The following is a 16,869-nucleotide window of genomic DNA, read 5'->3' as shown; positions in this document are numbered from 1 at the left end:
ACCTGGGGTGCCAAAATTTTCGATCACCACTATATATATATATATATATATATATATATATATATATATATATATATATATATATATATATATATACACACACACACACACACACATATACACACACAGTGCCTTGAAAAAGTGTTCATACCCCTTGGAATTTTCCACATTTTGTCATGGTATAACCAAAAACCTAAATTTATTTTTTTGGGACTTTATGCGATAGACCCACACAAAGTGGCACATAATTGGGAAATGGAAGGAAAATTATAAAATGGTAATCAAAATTTTTTACGAATAAATATCTGAAAAGTTTGGCGTGCATTTTATTCAACCCCCCAGAGTCAATACTTTGTAAAACCACCTTTCACTTCAATTACAGCTGCAAGTCTTTTTGGGTATGTCTTTATCGGCACATCTAGAGAGTGACATTTTTGTTCTTCTTTGAAAAATAGCTGTCAGATTGGATGGAAAGTGTGTGCGAACAGCAATTTTCAAGTCTTGCAAAATATTCCCGATGGGATTAGGTCTGTCATTTGACTGGGCCATTCTAACATGTGAATGTGCTTTGCTCTGAACCATTCCATTTTAGCTCTGGCTGTATGTTTAGGGTCGTTGTCCTGCTAGAAGGTAAACCTCCTGTAATGTTCCGGTACCTATGGTACCCTTGTTCCTATATTTCTCCTCTCTTTGCGTCCCATCTTGTATATACAAAGGACGCATACACCTTTAAGACCGGATGACATCACTGCCGAGCGCCGCTATGAGCGGCTATTTCAATCGCCGGTTTGCTCTCACTCATCGCTCGTTCAAACCCACATGTTCATCGCACCTACGCCTGAGAAGTCAAAGCTGCTGACATACCTTCCTTGCTGAACTAAGCCGGAAACCTCGCTGGTGATCCGTATCCCGCTACGGGATCACCCCTCTCCTCTGGACATTGTATTTCCTAACCTATCTAGGTGATAAGTACCCCACAGGGGATTCTTACTAACCAATCTCCTACTGTCATCTACTGCAATTACCAAGACTATCTGTATCTATCTATTCACTATCATCTGCATAAGACTGTTAGCTCTTGGGACTACCTTGAACTATCCTTGCACTAGGTTACTCTGTCTAAAGTATACTCCATCTGTGTCCTCTTACCATCTGCACTATACTTGACATCAGAACCTATCTACTTACCATCACCTGCAACTCTCCTATACTACTTCTAGTGCTCACCATACAATAGCCTGTCTCTCATCTATATATCCTCATATATACTCTATCCCTCCATTAAACATCTATTAATATATATATAGTATATAACAGGCTGTACACGGTGATGAAGTCCTGAGAGTTGGATATGTTGTTCAACACATTCTCTACAAGGCTACTGAGTGTAATAATTCTGCAGCTGTAAATCCATCCGCAAACAAAAACGCATGAACGTTACAGATTGAACGAGCCTTAAAAAAAATATGGATTCAGCAGAATTATCCACTCATGTACTACAATTAAAACAACAAGTAGATGCATTGATCCATGCACTTACAGAGGTAAAAAATGACAATCAAACCTTGAGACAGCAGCTTGGCCGTCTCACACAGCCTCCTGCTGCTCAGCCCCGTGAGCCTAAGATAAACCCTCCTATAGTGTTTTCTGGTGATCGGAGCAAATTCCGTGAATTTAAAAACGCATGTCAATTGTTTTTTTTGTTAAAACCTCTAACCTACACCACTGACCAAATTAAGGTTTGTACCATCATCTCCTATTTAACGGGTGAACCCCGGGCCTGGGCAGATGCTCTCTTTGAAAAGGATGATCCACTCCTTAATTCTTATCCCTTATTTCTAGCACAACTTGCTACTTTATATGAAGACCCCAACAAGCAGAGTACCGCTGACACCCAGTTACGGGCCCTAAAACAAGGAAGGAGACCTGTTGAAGATTTCGTGGCGAATTTTAAAAGATGGTCCCCTGATTCAGGGTGGAACGACACATCTTTGCGAACGCAGTTTAGACTCGGCCTATCTGAGGCCGTTAAAGATGAGCTCGCCCGAGCGGATTTACCTGGCACTCTAGAGGGACTGATCCAGACCAGTATCAATATTGACAGACGACTACGAGAAAGAAAGGCTGAGAAGATGGGCTCACCATTTTCCAGTCCTTCTCGGATGTTGCCTGCTGACCCTACTCCTTTGGAAGTAGGAATGATACGTCCACCTCTGACCCTTTCTGAGCGTGCCAGGAGGAAAACCGAACATCTTTGCATGTACTGCGCATCCCCGAATCATCTGGTAAACGACTGTCCTCTTGTCCGCAGAAAAGAGGGTGAGGGTTCAAATGTCTTGCTAGGGGGACTCACAACTTCCTTTCCTAATCCTTATCTTTTTGTTCAATTAACATTGCAGTGGGACCAAACTAGGATCACCACCAAGGCTATGATTGACACAGGATCTTGTGGAAACTACATTGACATTTGTTTTGTCTCCCTTAATAAAATACCTATTGTTTCAAAACCCAAACCTGTCTCCGTTAGTTTTATTAACGGTACACCTTTATCCTCTGGTCCTATCACCAGTCAGACACAGGCACTTCTTGTAACTGCTGACGAGTCTCATGTGGAGACCACCACCTTTGATGTATTAACTTCGCCACATTTTCCAATCATTTTGGGACTTCCCTGGTTACACATACATCAACCAATCATCGATTGGAAAACAAGAACATTAGCCTTCTCTTCTCACTATTGCGAGACGACGTGTAACCTCCCCACACATGATAGGATCCTGTCTGTACTGCCAGATGACATTATTCCTAAGTGTTATCAAGATTTATCGGAGGTTTTCCTCGAGAAAAACGCTCAAATGCTACCTCCCCATAGGGACTATGATTGTTGTATCGATCTGCTCTCTAATAGCAAGTTGCCTTACGGACGTGTATATCCTCTCTCACAGGATGAACTCTCTCACCTTAAAGAGTATCTGGATGAAAACTTGGCAAAAGGATTCATCCGACCTTCTACTTCCTCCACTGCTGCTGGGCTTTTCTTTGTCCGCAATAAGGACTCTAGCCTTAGGCCTATCATTGATTTCAGACAATTAAATGCCATCACAATAAAGGATCGTTATCCTTTACCTCTTATTCCTGAACTTATCGAACAGGTGCGTGGGGCTTCTTTCTTTTCAAAATTGGACCTAAAAGGGGCATACAATTTAATTCGAATCCGTAAAGGGGATGAATGGAAGACGGCATTCAGAACCAGATACGGACTGTTTGAGTACCTTGTAATGCCATTTGGGCTAAGTAATGCCCCCGCAGCCTTCCAACGTTTTATAAACGAGATATTCCGAGACTTGCTTGATGTTTGTGTGGTAGTATATTTGGACGATATACTTATCTATTCTCATTCCTTACCTGAGCACATAAAACATGTGAGACTTGTGTTGTCAAGACTACTTGCACATAACTTATATGTTAAATCAAAGAAATGTCTCTTTCATAAAGAGGAGGTACTATTCCTAGGATATATTATATCTAAAAGTGGAATCAAAATGGACATGAGCAAAATATCCTGCATTCTGGATTGGCCAGTGCCAACCACTCGCAAAGCATTACAAAGGTTCCTAGGATTCTCTAATTACTATAGGAAATTCATTAAAAACTTCTCTGCGATTGTGAAACCTCTCACACAACTTACAAGCACGAAGAGACCATTTAATTGGTCAAAGGAAGCAAATGGAGCATTCTCTCTGCTGAAATCAAGCTTTACTACTGCCCCCATACTATGCCATCCAGACCCATCCCTTCAATACATCTTGGAGGTAGATGCGTCTAATATGGCAGTAGGAGCAGTTCTCTCACAACGACCAACAAACACCTCACCTCTTCACCCAGTTGCTTTCTTTTCAAAGTCATTAAGTAGCCCCGAGGTGAACTACCCAGTAGGTGAGAAGGAGTTATTAGCCATAAAACTGGCATTAGAGAATTGGAGACATCTACTTGAGGGCACTCAATTGCCAATTCTGATATATACTGATCACAAAAACCTCCAATACCTTCAGACTAATAGAACTCTTTCCCACCGGCAGGTACGGTGGTCGTTATTCTTTCTGAGATTTAATTTTTTAGTAACTTACACGCCCGCAGACAAAAATAAAAAAGCGGATGCACTCTCACGACTAGCCGAGAAAGATTGCACTGAGGTTCCCTCAGTTCCTATAATACCACTTGAACGTATTATCGGAGTCGTTCGCTCACTGAAGGAGGAGATTTTGCACAGCATAGGGTTGGATTCACCTCCACCACAACTAACTACTGACGCAGAAGGCTTCCTCTACTACAACGATAAATTATACATACCCCCTACTATGCGAACCAAGATCTTAGAATTGTCGCATGATGTACCTATGGCAGGACATATGGGTATGACTAAAACTCTCAATCTACTCACTAGGCAATTTTGGTGGCCAGACATGAAGACAACCGTAAAAAAGTTAGTTTCATCTTGTGATATCTGTGCAAGGTCTAAAATTGACAACACGAAACCATCAGGATTACTTTGTAGTTTACCGATACCCCAGGTTCCGTGGGAAGTGGTATCCTTGGATTTCATAGTGGAACTACCACCTTCCAAAGGATTCAACACCATCTTGGTATCACTGGACCATCTGACTAAGATGGCACATTTCACCCCTATCCGAAAACTACCTTCATCCAAACAAACAGCAGAATTACTTGTGAAACATGTCTTTAAGTTACATGGTATTCCAAAAACACTGCTGTCTGACCGTGGTTCACAATTCATCTCAAAATTTTGGCTAGCTCTGTCAGATACTGCGAATAGAGCGTAACCTTACTTCTGCCTACCACCCTCAGACCAACGGACAGACAGAGAGAGTTAACCAGTGCATTGAACAGTACCTGCGTTGCTATACTTCGTATCTACAGGACGATTGGGCAGATCTCCTCCCACTGGCAGAATTCGCCTATAACAACGCTACTCATAGCACTACTAAGCAAAGTCCGTTTTACCTGAATTATGGGTTTCATCCCACACTCCTTCCTCCACGTATCTTACCATCAAGTAATCCAGTAGCATCTGATTATCTTGCCCAGATAAAGGATTCTCTGGGATTACTCAACAATACAATATCTCATGCTCATAGCCAACAAAAAAAATACTACGACCTCCGTAGGAAACCCTCTCCCCAATATGCCATTGGGGATCTTGTTTGGCTTTCTACAAAAAATCTGAGACTAAAGATCCCTAGTAAAAAACTTGGACCTCTATTTCTGGGACCTTTTCCAATAGAGAAGCTTATTGGAAAAGCTGCAGTACAACTCACATTGCCAGTAGACCTCAAGATACATCCTGTCTTCCATGTGTCTCTACTGAAGCCCCATGTTCCTAACCAAGGAATAAGGCCTACTATCTCACCTCCACCTCCTGTACAAGTGGAGGGTGGAGAAGAATTTGAGATAAAAGAAATTTTGGATTCCCGTTTCAATAGAAGAAGACTCCAGTATCTTGTACGATGGAAGAATTATGGGCCCCAAGATGACACCTGGCTGGATACCTCCGATATCCATGCCCCTAGACTGATTCGCAATTTCCACTCGAAATATCCGGAAAAACCAGTTCTAGAGGCCTTCCGGAGCCGGCCTTAAGGGGGGGAGGGGTACTGTAATGTTCCGGTACCTATGGTACCCTTGTTCCTATATTTCTCCTCTCTTTGCGTCCCATCTTGTATATACAAAGGACGCATACACTTTTAAGACCGGATGACATCACTGCCGAGCGCCGCTATGAGCGGCTATTTCAATCGCCGGTTTGCTCTCACTCATTGCTCGTTCAAACCCACATGTTCATCGCACCTACGCCTGAGAAGTCGAAGCTGCTGACATACCTTCCTTGCTGAACTAAGCCAGAAACCTTGCTGGTGATCCGTATCCCGCTACGGGATCACCCCTCTCCTCTGGACATTGTATTTCCTAACCTATCTAGGTGATAAGTACCCCGCAGGGGATTCTTACTAACCAATCTCCTTCTGTCATCTACTGCAATTACCAAGACTATCTGTATCTATCTATTCACTATCATCTGCATAAGACTGTTAGCTCTTGGGACTACCTTGAACTATCCTTGCACTAGGTTACTCTGTCTAAAGTATACTCCATCTGTGTCCTCTTACCATCTGCACTATACTTGACATCAGAACCTATCTGCTTACCATCACCTGAAACTCTCCTATACTACTTCTAGTGCTCACCATACAATAGCCTGTCTCTCATCTATATATCCTCATATATACTCTATCCCTCCATTAAACATCTATTAATATATATATAGTATATAACAGGCTGTACACGGTGATGAAGTCCTGAGAGTTGGATATGTTGTTCAACACATTCTCTACAAGGCTACTGAGTGTAATAATTCTGCAGCTGTAAATCCATCCGCAAACAAAAACGCATGAACGTTACACCTCCGCCTCAGTCCAAATTATTTTGCAGACTGTAACAGATTTTCTTCTAAGATTGCTTCCCATCAACCCTGATCAGCTTCCCTGTCCCTGCTGAAGAAAAGCACACCCACAACATGCTGCCATCACCATGTTTCACGGTGGGGATGGCGTGTTCAGGGTGATGTGTAGTGTTAGTTTTCTGCCACACATAGTGTTCTGCTTTAAGGCCACTAAGTTAAATTTTGGTCTCATCTAAACAGAGAACATTCTTCCACATGTTTGCTGTGTCCCCCACATGTCGTCACGCAAACTGCAAATGGGGATTTCTTATGGTTTTCTTGACACTCTTCCATAAAGGCCAGATTTGTGGAGTGGATGTCTAATAGTTGTCCTGTGGACAGATTCTCCCACCCGAGCTGTGGATCTTTGCAGCTCCTCCAGATTTACCATGGGCCTCTTGGCTGCTTCTCTGATTAATGCTCTCCTTGCCCAGCCTGTCATTCTAGATGGACAGCCATGTCTTTGTAGGTTTGCAGTTGTGCCATATTCTTTCTATTTTCAGATGATGGATTGAACAGCGCTCCGTGAGGTGTTCAAAACTTGGGATTTTTTTTTAACCTAACCCTGCTTTAAACGTCTCCACAACTTTATCCCTGGCCTGTCTGGTGTGTTTCTTGGCCTTCATAATGCTTTTTGTTCACTAAGGTTCTCAAAAAATACCTCTGAGGGCTTCACAGAACAGTTGTATTGATACAGTACTGAGAATAAATGACACACAGGTGTAATTAGGTGACTTCTGAAGGAAACTGGTTCCACTAAATTTTAGTTAGGGGTATCAGAGTTAAGAGGGCTGAATACATGCCCAGGAGAGTTAAGGCAATGCTGTAAAATAATGGTGGCCACACAAAATATTGACACTTTGGGCCCAATTTGGCCTTTTCACTTAGAGGTGTACTCCCTTTTGTTGCCAGAGCTTTAGACATTAATGGCTGTGTGTTAAGTTATTTTGAGGGGACAGCAAATTCACACTGTTATACAAGCTGTACACTCACTACTTTACATTGTAGCAAAGTGTCATTTCTTCAGTGTTGTCACATGAAAAGATATATTTACAAAAATGTGAGGGGTGTACTCTCTTTTGTGAGATACTGTGTGTGTGTGTGTGTGTGTGTGTGTGTGTGTGTGTGTGTATGTATATGTATATATATATATATATATATATAGCCAAAACTTTTTTCTTTTCAAATGATAATATTGGAGAAATTTCCTTTCACTTCCTCTCCAGGAGACACAAGTGGAACTTTAAGGAAACTTAAAGGAAATCCACCATGGTGAAAGCAGTTCCCCTTTTATACAACTGTCCTCAAAACTGATATTGCCATTGGAATACTTTGCATTGTTATAGGGACAACTCTAAAATTTTGGATATTCCCTTTCATTGACAATGACTACCAGTACAAATGGTGATAACGAATTTCCCCAGTGGGGAAAGAGATAAACATAGAAACATGACAGAGGTGCTAACAATTCCCAACCAATCAAACCACACATTTTGTACCTATTGATACACTTCAAAGATATGATTGTATTACTATGTATGGTTTGATGAAAAGTAGATTTTGCTCTATGGAATTGTGCGTGGAATCCTTAAGGCAGGCAAGCACAACAGTAAGTTTGGAGTCATGGTCCATGAATTAATTATCCGTATAAATGATAGACTAATCACATGTATAAACATGCATATCACTTTTTGCAAATTAACGCTGTTGATACAAGCTGTTTGACTTCTCAAATATTTAATTGTCTAATCACAAGCATGTATTATATTTATGTGTATTTCTTTCTCTCCTCTGTGTAGACTATATTGGATATGACTTTTGGTGCAGGAGGTCACACTACATCAATTCTGAAACAGGCTTCTAATATTAAAGTATTAGCACTAGACAGAGATCCTACTGCGTACTCCATAGCACAGCGTTTGTCCTACTGTGATGGGTAAGTGCAGCATTTGATTAACCATTGTTTCCTTTGAAAACACCAAATCTGTGGGATTCATTTTTATCATTTGCTTTACAAGCTGCCAGGTGTCAGGAGGACCAGATAAGGAAGCTTATCTTTGTTGTACTGGGGTAATTCCCACAGCTGTTCTGAAGAATATCTCTTTATTGCGAAGTCTGTCTACTGACATCCAGTTCACAGTGACATCTTCATTCATGCAGAGACCCTGCACTGCAGATTTAAACTAACAATTCATAGACAAAACAATGTCTTGGTGTTGGGTAGATGACTGGGATGAACCTGTATCTACTTCTATCACTGGTTAAGAGATTTTAAAAATGTGTGTATTTTTCACTAATTTGTTATACATTGAAGTGTTCGTCTGCTGAAAAGTCTAGCTTGGTGGACTCAATCTTTCCATGGCTTCCTTTAATGCACACTATATTTTCAAAAGTATTGGGACACCTGCCTTTACACGGACATGAACTTTTATGGCATCCCAGTCTTAGTCCGTAGGGTTTATTTTTGAGTTGGCCCACCCTTTGCATCTATAACAGCGTTAGCTCTTCTGGAGAGGCTGTCCACAAGGTTTAGGAGTGTGTCTATGGGAATTTTTTTACCATTCTTCCAAAAGCGCATTTGTGAGGTCAGGCACTGATTTTGGAGGGGAAGGCCTGGCTCACAGCCTCTGCACTAATTCATCACAAAGGTGTTCTATTGGGTTGAGCTCAGGACTCTATGCAGGCCAGTCAAGTTCCTCCACACCAAACTCGCTCACCCATGTCTTTATGGATCTTGCTTTGTGCACTGGTGGGCAGTCATGTTGGAACAGGAAGGGTCACCCCCCCAAACTGTTCCCACAAAGTTGGGAGCATGACATTGTCCAAAATGTCTTGGTTTGCTGACACCTTAAGAGTTCCATTCACTGGAACTAAAGGGCCAAGCCCAACCCCTGAAAAACAAAAGTGTATGTTGAATCCTCCAGCAGCGAGATCTTCCTGACACATTCCCTGATACTATTCATATGTTCACCTTGAAGCCTTAATTGTTCAAACCTTTGCATGTTTTCCAATATATTGTAAAAAACATGTAATCATATTCAAACTCCTATATTTTTTTTTTTTGTTTTTACTTTTTTGGATAGAGTCTGGAAGGATTAAAACCATACCAGTTATTTTTCACTGTCTATATACTATTGGGGAAGTTTTCTTTTACTTCCTGTCCAAGAGACACAGCAGTTAAGTAACAAAACTTTCTGAAAGTGAGAGGCATTCTCCTCTTTGACAGTTGTCCCTGGAACAGGTGCTGCTGTTCTGAAGATTTCCTCTTACCTCTTCTTCTAGGGAGCACTTTAAAATTTTGGATTTCTTTTCAGTTTTTAGTCTCGGTGACAATGATCACCAGTAAAAATAGAGTGATGTAACCCTTCCCCACTTTTTTGAACAATAAGAAAAGGTTTTGTCTAGAGATACATTTTAAGAACTACTAACTACTACAGTTGGTATATTGACCCAGAAATAAAAACACTGATTTCTCACCGATAAAGGTCTTGAGAGAAATTCTCATGCTGTTGAACTAATCTTAACAGACATTCAGATATCAATATGGGTGGACTGACTGTTTAAAGCTGAACTCCAAGCAAAGCACTGAATAGTTAAAATACACATATGTATATATCTTTTATATGCAAAAAGTTTTGTAATTGTGCTCAGACAGTTATGTGATCCAGGCATGCCTGACAGCATAATATATATGTGTGTGTATATATATATATATATATATATATATATATATATATATATATATATATAAATATATATATATATATAAATATATATATATACACATACACACAGACATACACAGTATCTCACAAAAGTGAGTACACCCCTCACATTTTTGTAAATATTTTATTATTTTTTTTATTATCTTTACATGTGACAACACTGAAGAAATGACACTTGGCTACAATGTATAGTAGTGAGTGTACAGCTTGTATAGCAGTATACATTTTCTGCCCCCTCAAAATACCTCAACCCACAGCCATTATTGTCTAAACCACTGGCAAAAAAAGTGAGTACACCCCTACGTCAAAATGTCCAAATTTGGCCCAATTAGCCATTTTCCCGCCCCCCCGGAGTCATGTGACTCGTTAGTGTTACAAGGTCTCAGGTGTGAATGGGGAGCAGGTGTGTTAAATTTGGTGTTATCACTCTCTCATACTGGTCACTAGACGTTCAACATGGCACCTCATGGCAAAGAACTCTCTAAAGGATCTGAAAAAAAAAAGATTTTTTGCTGTACATAAAGATGGCTTAGGCTATACAAAAATTGCCAAGACCCTGAAACTGAGCTGCTGCACATTGACCAAGACCATACAGCGGTTTAACAGGACAGGTTCCATTCAGAACAGGCCTCACCATGGTTGACCAAAGAAGTTGAGTGCACATGCTCAGCGTTATATCCAGAGGTTGTCTTTGTGAAATAGACGTATGAGTGCTGCCAGTATTGCTTCAGAGGTTGAAGGGGAGGGGGGTCAGCCTGTCAGTGCTCAGACCATACACCGCACACTGCATCAAATTGCTCTGCATGGCTGTCCTCCCAGAAGGAAGCCTCTTCTAAAGATGATGCACAAGAAAGCCCGCAAACAGTTTGCTGAAGACAAGCGGACTAAGGACATGGACTACTAGAACCACGTCCTGTGGTCTGATGAGACTAGATAAACGTATTTGGTTCAGATGGTGTCAAGCATGTTTGGTGGCAACCAGGTGAGGAGTACAAAGACAAGTGTGTCTTGCCCACAATCAAGCATGGTGGTGGGAGTATTATGGTCTGGGGCCGCATGACTGCTGCCAGCACTGGGGAGATACAGTTTATTAAGGGAACCATGAATGCCAACATGTACTGTGACATACTGACGCAGAGCATGATCCCCTCCCTTCGGAGACTGGCCCACAGTATTCCAACATGATAACGACCCCAAACACACCTCCAAAAGACCACTGCCTTTTTTAAAGAAGTTGAGGGTAAAAGTGATGGACTAGCCAAGCATGTCTCCACACCTAAACCCTATTGAGCATCTGTGGGGCATCCTCAAACAGAAGGTGGAGGAGCGCAAGGTTTCTAACATCCACCAGCTCCGTGATGTCATCATGGAGGAGTGGAAGAGGACTCCAGTGGCAACCTGTGAAGCTCTGGTGAGCTCCATGCCCAAGGTTTGCTAAGATAGTGCTGGAAAATAATGGTTGCCACACAAAATATTGACACTTTGGGCCCAATTTGGACATTTTAACTTAGGGGTGTACTCACTTTTGTTGCCAGCAGTATAGACATTAATGGCTGTTTGTTGAGTTATTTTGAAGGGGCAGCAAATTTTCCCTGTTATACAAGTTGTACACTCACTTCTCTACATTGTAGCAAAGTGTAACTTCTCCAGTGTTGTCAAATGAAAAGATATAATAAGATATTTACAAAAATGTGAGGGATGCACTCACTTTTGTGAGATAGTGTGTGTGTGGGTGTATATATATATATGTATATATATATGTATATATATATATATTGTGAGGGATTAGCTCGGTGGCGGGTGTGGATGACCCCTTGGGGGGTGCGTTTTCCCAGAGAGGTAGCCGACAAGTGCTTGCAAACAAACAGTGTGGTTTATTAAATGGTGTTTTCTTCACCAGGCTGTAATGCAGCAAAACATCCAAAATAAAATAAAACAGAAAATAAATCCTTGCCTCTGTGGGCGGCTACCTTCTCACAACTGGAACCTGCCTAAGTGTCTGTCTCCAACCTACCGTCGGGCAGACTTCCTTGTCCTACAGCGGACCTATAGCTTCACAGGGCAACACAGTCCTTTTGTTTCTTTCACACAGAAACACTTCGTCTTCTCACCTTTGAGACGTATTCACCCTTGGTTACCGTCCCGGGCACACATCACTCCGGGGGGTCTTCTCCCAGGCCCACACATCCTGTCGGGAGGCACACGCTGACTGTCCTCCTGCTCCCAGCCCACATGGCTTCAGGATGCAGCTTCTGGAGGCAGCAAACAATAGGAATTTCTCTGAACAAATTATAGAGCCTTAACTCTCTCATTCTGAACAGGTGAAGGCCTTTCAACTTCCTGCTGGCTAGCTCTGTAGCCAACACCCTAAATTAATTAATGGACTTTCTAAATCAGGTAGAAATGTATCTTCTTCCTGTGACTACATTCCCAGATTTAGCTGACTTCCTGTCACATACCCCCCCCTCTTGTTTCAACCCTAGGGTTGGGACACATATTTCCAGGCACGCATGTGTCAGGCACTGCTGACTCACTGATAAGCCTCCTATTATCCTCAAGCTTCCGGATGAAACTGTTTTGTCATCTTCATTGACGGATTTCTCATAAATGCCACACAGTTTGTCTCTCATCTCATATACACATTCTTCAACTGCATTTTTGGCATCATTTTGCTCCTTCTCGTTTCTGTCATCTTCATTGACAGCTTTCTCATAAATGTCAGACAGCTTGTCCCTCATAACCGTCTGTCCAATCCACCATGGAGGACCGTGATCCATAGGCAACTCAATTGGGCTAGTCTTAATGTCTTCAACATTCTTAAGACGCCTCTCTCTGCAATCCATAAATGTTTTCCACAAAACTTTGAGAACCTTTGCTTCACTAAGCTTTGTTCCAAGTAGGGACTCTTGACATCCCTCTGTGACTTGAGTTGCCTCTCCATACATCTGTACACAATCATTGACTTTTTGTTGTAAAAGGGAATGATCTTCCTTCTTGAGCTTTGCTTGCTCTAAGATGCTGTGCAGAGGATTTTCCAATTGAGACAACAGGCTGTCACACATTTCTTCAAAGTGACCCCTGTTCCTTTTCCCAGAGATATCAATATCATTCACCAAACATTTCATATTCATAGGCAGATCTGAAGCATTTGCACTCATCAACTTCTTAAACTTTTCGCCCTCCTGAGCGAGTCGCAGTAAAGGCCTACTATTTGATTTGATATTCAGTTTATATTTCTTGCCAAACTCTTCACAGAAGAAGCCAACCAGAACATCATCAACTTTCCTTCCACCAACATAGGGGTCAAAGGCAACAACACAGTTGAACCCAGCGATCTGGGTGGTATCCATTATAGACCTCCTCTCTGCATCAGTGAAGAAGCATGGAACTGCAACACATTCTTTTACAGGTTTCTTCAATGCACTTTCTGCTGAACTATTTGACCGCTCAAAGTCACCTGGTTCCTTTTCTCTATCTGAATTCCACATGGAATGCATCTCAAGATCACGATCAAACTTCTGCCACCCGTCTTTCACCAGTTCCATTTTGGAAACACTCCCTGAAAGGCACTTATTCATTTGCTTCACGTTTTCACCAACAGCCTTAGTTTTCTCCACTAGGTGGCGTTTGCTTTTTTCTCCCAGATTTATATCACTTGCTTTAGTTTTCTCCGCTTTAGTTTTCTCCACTAGGTTTTCAGCCTGAACTGAGAAATCATCACATTTCTTACACAGCTCCTTTGTTTGCTGAAGTTCTAATGATACATTTTCCAATGCTTGAAGTTTTTGAAGGAACGGTTTATTCCAAAGGGGTGATTCAAGCCACATGTCATCACATTTCTGAGGCTCACTCAGGACAGACCCCAAAACACTGATCCTTTTAAAAACTGCATCAGGCACACTATCCCCTCTTTGGGACAGATCCTCTGTTGCCTGGAATTCCTCTTCCAGTTCCTGCAACGGAATCTTCATCTCTTCTACTTGCTGTTCTAAGGCTCGCTTAGACTTTTCTAGCTCCTGAACGCTTTTCACAACATCATCCTTGGAGCTGACCAATTCTTCCATTTCTGTACGCAGCTGTTTAACACTTTCTAGTTCAGCCTTACACTCTAGAGCTTCCTCCAAAGAGCGAGCCAAGAACAGGGCTTTGCTCTCGTTATCACGCACCTCCGTTTCTGCACGTGCGCGTTCTTCTGCATATTTTGCAGACACAGTCTTCTCTTCACCAAGCATCTGATCAAACTTCTTTTTCACATCTTCAACACACTGTAATGAACCAACGCTTTCTTCCATGCGTTTTTTCATATCCGCTATCTGAGCTTGCAATGTTGCGACTTGTTCTGATAGGTTTTTCTTTGCTTCCGCCTCCTCTTTTAATTGTTCCAGGAAGCCATTTTTCTCATCTTCCATTTGTTTGAGCTTTGTGCTAAAACTCAGCCTTTGACACCTCTCTTCCTGTAAGAGTTCCTGCGTGTCTTGCAGCTGCGATTCCAAGATAGAAAAATCTTCCGCAATTTCTCTAGATTTTCTGTCTGCTTGAGAAAGCTGATTTGTAACATTGTCCAACTCAACCTGCAGTCGGTTTGCCTTCTCTGACAGCTTAGCACACAATCGGTCACCTTCTGACACCTTGACTTGCGATTCCAGAAGCTGTGCCTCTACTTTTTCCCTCTTATGTTCACAATCTCCTTTTCCCTGCATAAGAGCCTTCACCTCATTGGCTAGCATCTGGGAATAAGAATGTAATTCTGCCACACAGGCTTCTTTCTCCTTTAACTGCTGCTGGAAACGTTGGGCTTCACCTTTCCAACTTTCACAGTCTGCACGTAATTCATCTACCACATTGCTCAAAGTGGTGAGCTCATACACAGTACTCAGTAATTTAGCCTCTCTTTCACTTTTCTCGTTGTCGCTGAGAGACAATGTCGTTTTCAGAGCGACATTCTGTTCCTGCGACTCCTGCAGGTCTATTTTTGTAACTTCCAAACACTGAAGACTTTTTTCCAGCTGATTACGCAACTCCAACATTTCACACATACTTTGCTTCTGCAAAGTCTGAATTTCAATTTCCTTTTCCATGAGGATGGTATCTTTCTCCTTTATAGTGTCTTGACATTTTTGCAACTCGACCAAAAGAAGAGCAGTGGATTCTTCCCACTGTAACACATGAGACTTGAGTAGTTCATTCATTTCCTGCAAGTTTCTATGCTCCATTTTAAGCAATTCCAAGGCTTGTTCCTTTTCTTCCATTTTCCGTTGCAAGGCATCCAACTCAGCCCTGCACACATACTCGGTTTCCTCCAAACCGATGGCCTCCATTGGCTGCTGGCGTCTCTGTTTCCAGCCTGCCATGCTCTCTTGATGAGCCTTTTGTTGAGCTGCAAAGCTCTGCTGAAAATCCGCATTTGCCTGCTGTTGAGCTGCATTTGATATAATCAGATGTTTCAACATCTCCTCCATTTTGAGTTTACTTTTCATCTGAGCACACTGCGTCTCCATAGCGGTTTCATCAGTGTTGCTAGGGACAACAACCTTCCTCTTTAGTAGACTCTCTTTAGGCATGGATGGGGCTGGTTCAGACGGCAACATCCCCTCCATCCATAGAATCCGGTCTCTCATTTCATCTATCTTTGCATTCTTCAGGCGTTTTGAACGCCCCATCTTCAATAACTCCACAAACAAATTTTTCACAGTCCAGCAAAAAATTTTCAGACCACTGTCTCTTTAACACATGTAGTTTTTCTCTCTCTCTTGCAAGATCTCTTTTCCTGCACACACAGTTTGTGCAGTCACTTGCACCAGACACAACAAAGTTCAAATAATTTTGAGACCGCTGTCTCTTTAAAACACTTTTTTTTTTTTTTTTTTTTTTTTTTCTGTCAGGATCTTCTCTCCTGCACACATAGATTGTGCAATCTCATGCACCAGACAAAGTTCATCAAACATATGCACTCCATTGCAGGGATCTCTGCTTATGCCCACTGCATACCTCCACCATATGTGAGGGATTAGCTCGGTGGCGGGTGTGGATGACCCCTTGGGGGGTGCGTTTTCCCAGAGAGGTAGCCGACAAGTGCTTGCAAACAAACAGTGTGGTTTATTAAATGGTGTTTTCTTCACCAGGCTGTAATGCAGCAAAACATCCAAAATAAAATAAAACAGAAAATAAATCCTTGCCTCTGTGGGCGGCTACCTTCTCACAACTGGAACCTGCCTAAGTGTCTGTCTCCAACCTACCGTCGGGCAGACTTCCTTGTCCTACAGCGGACCTATAGCTTCACAGGGCAACACAGTCCTTTTGTTTCTTTCACACAGAAACACTTCGTCTTCTCACCTTTGAGACGTATTCACCCTTGGTTACCGTCCCGGGCACACATCACTCCGGGGGGTCTTCTCCCAGGCCCACACATCCTGTCGGGAGGCACACGCTGACTGTCCTCCTGCTCCCAGCCCACATGGCTTCAGGATGCAGCTTCTGGAGGCAGCAAACAATAGGAATTTCTCTGAACAAATTATAGAGCCTTAACTCTCTCATTCTGAACAGGTGAAGGCCTTTCAACTTCCTGCTGGCTAGCTCTGTAGCCAACACCCTAAATTAATTAATGGACTTTCTAAATCAGGTAGAAATGTA

General features: G+C 42.1%; 1 protein-coding gene across 1 annotated transcript in view; it reads left to right on the top strand.

Annotated features, from left to right (window-relative positions):
* METTL15 (methyltransferase 15, mitochondrial 12S rRNA N4-cytidine) overlaps positions 1–16,869 on the top strand; it is a 411,527-nt gene that overhangs the window by 191,254 nt on the left and 203,404 nt on the right. Inside the window, exon 3 of the mRNA XM_082270210.1 lies at positions 8,314–8,450. Within this exon, the coding sequence (XP_082126336.1) occupies positions 8,314–8,450 (137 nt within the window). The remainder of the gene's footprint in view (positions 1–8,313; positions 8,451–16,869) is intronic.

Source organism: Pelophylax lessonae (assembly GCF_965119305.1).
Source record: "Pelophylax lessonae genome assembly, chromosome: 10".
NCBI lineage: Eukaryota > Metazoa > Chordata > Amphibia > Anura > Ranidae > Pelophylax > Pelophylax lessonae.
This window is presented reverse-complemented; position numbering and strand designations above follow the sequence as displayed.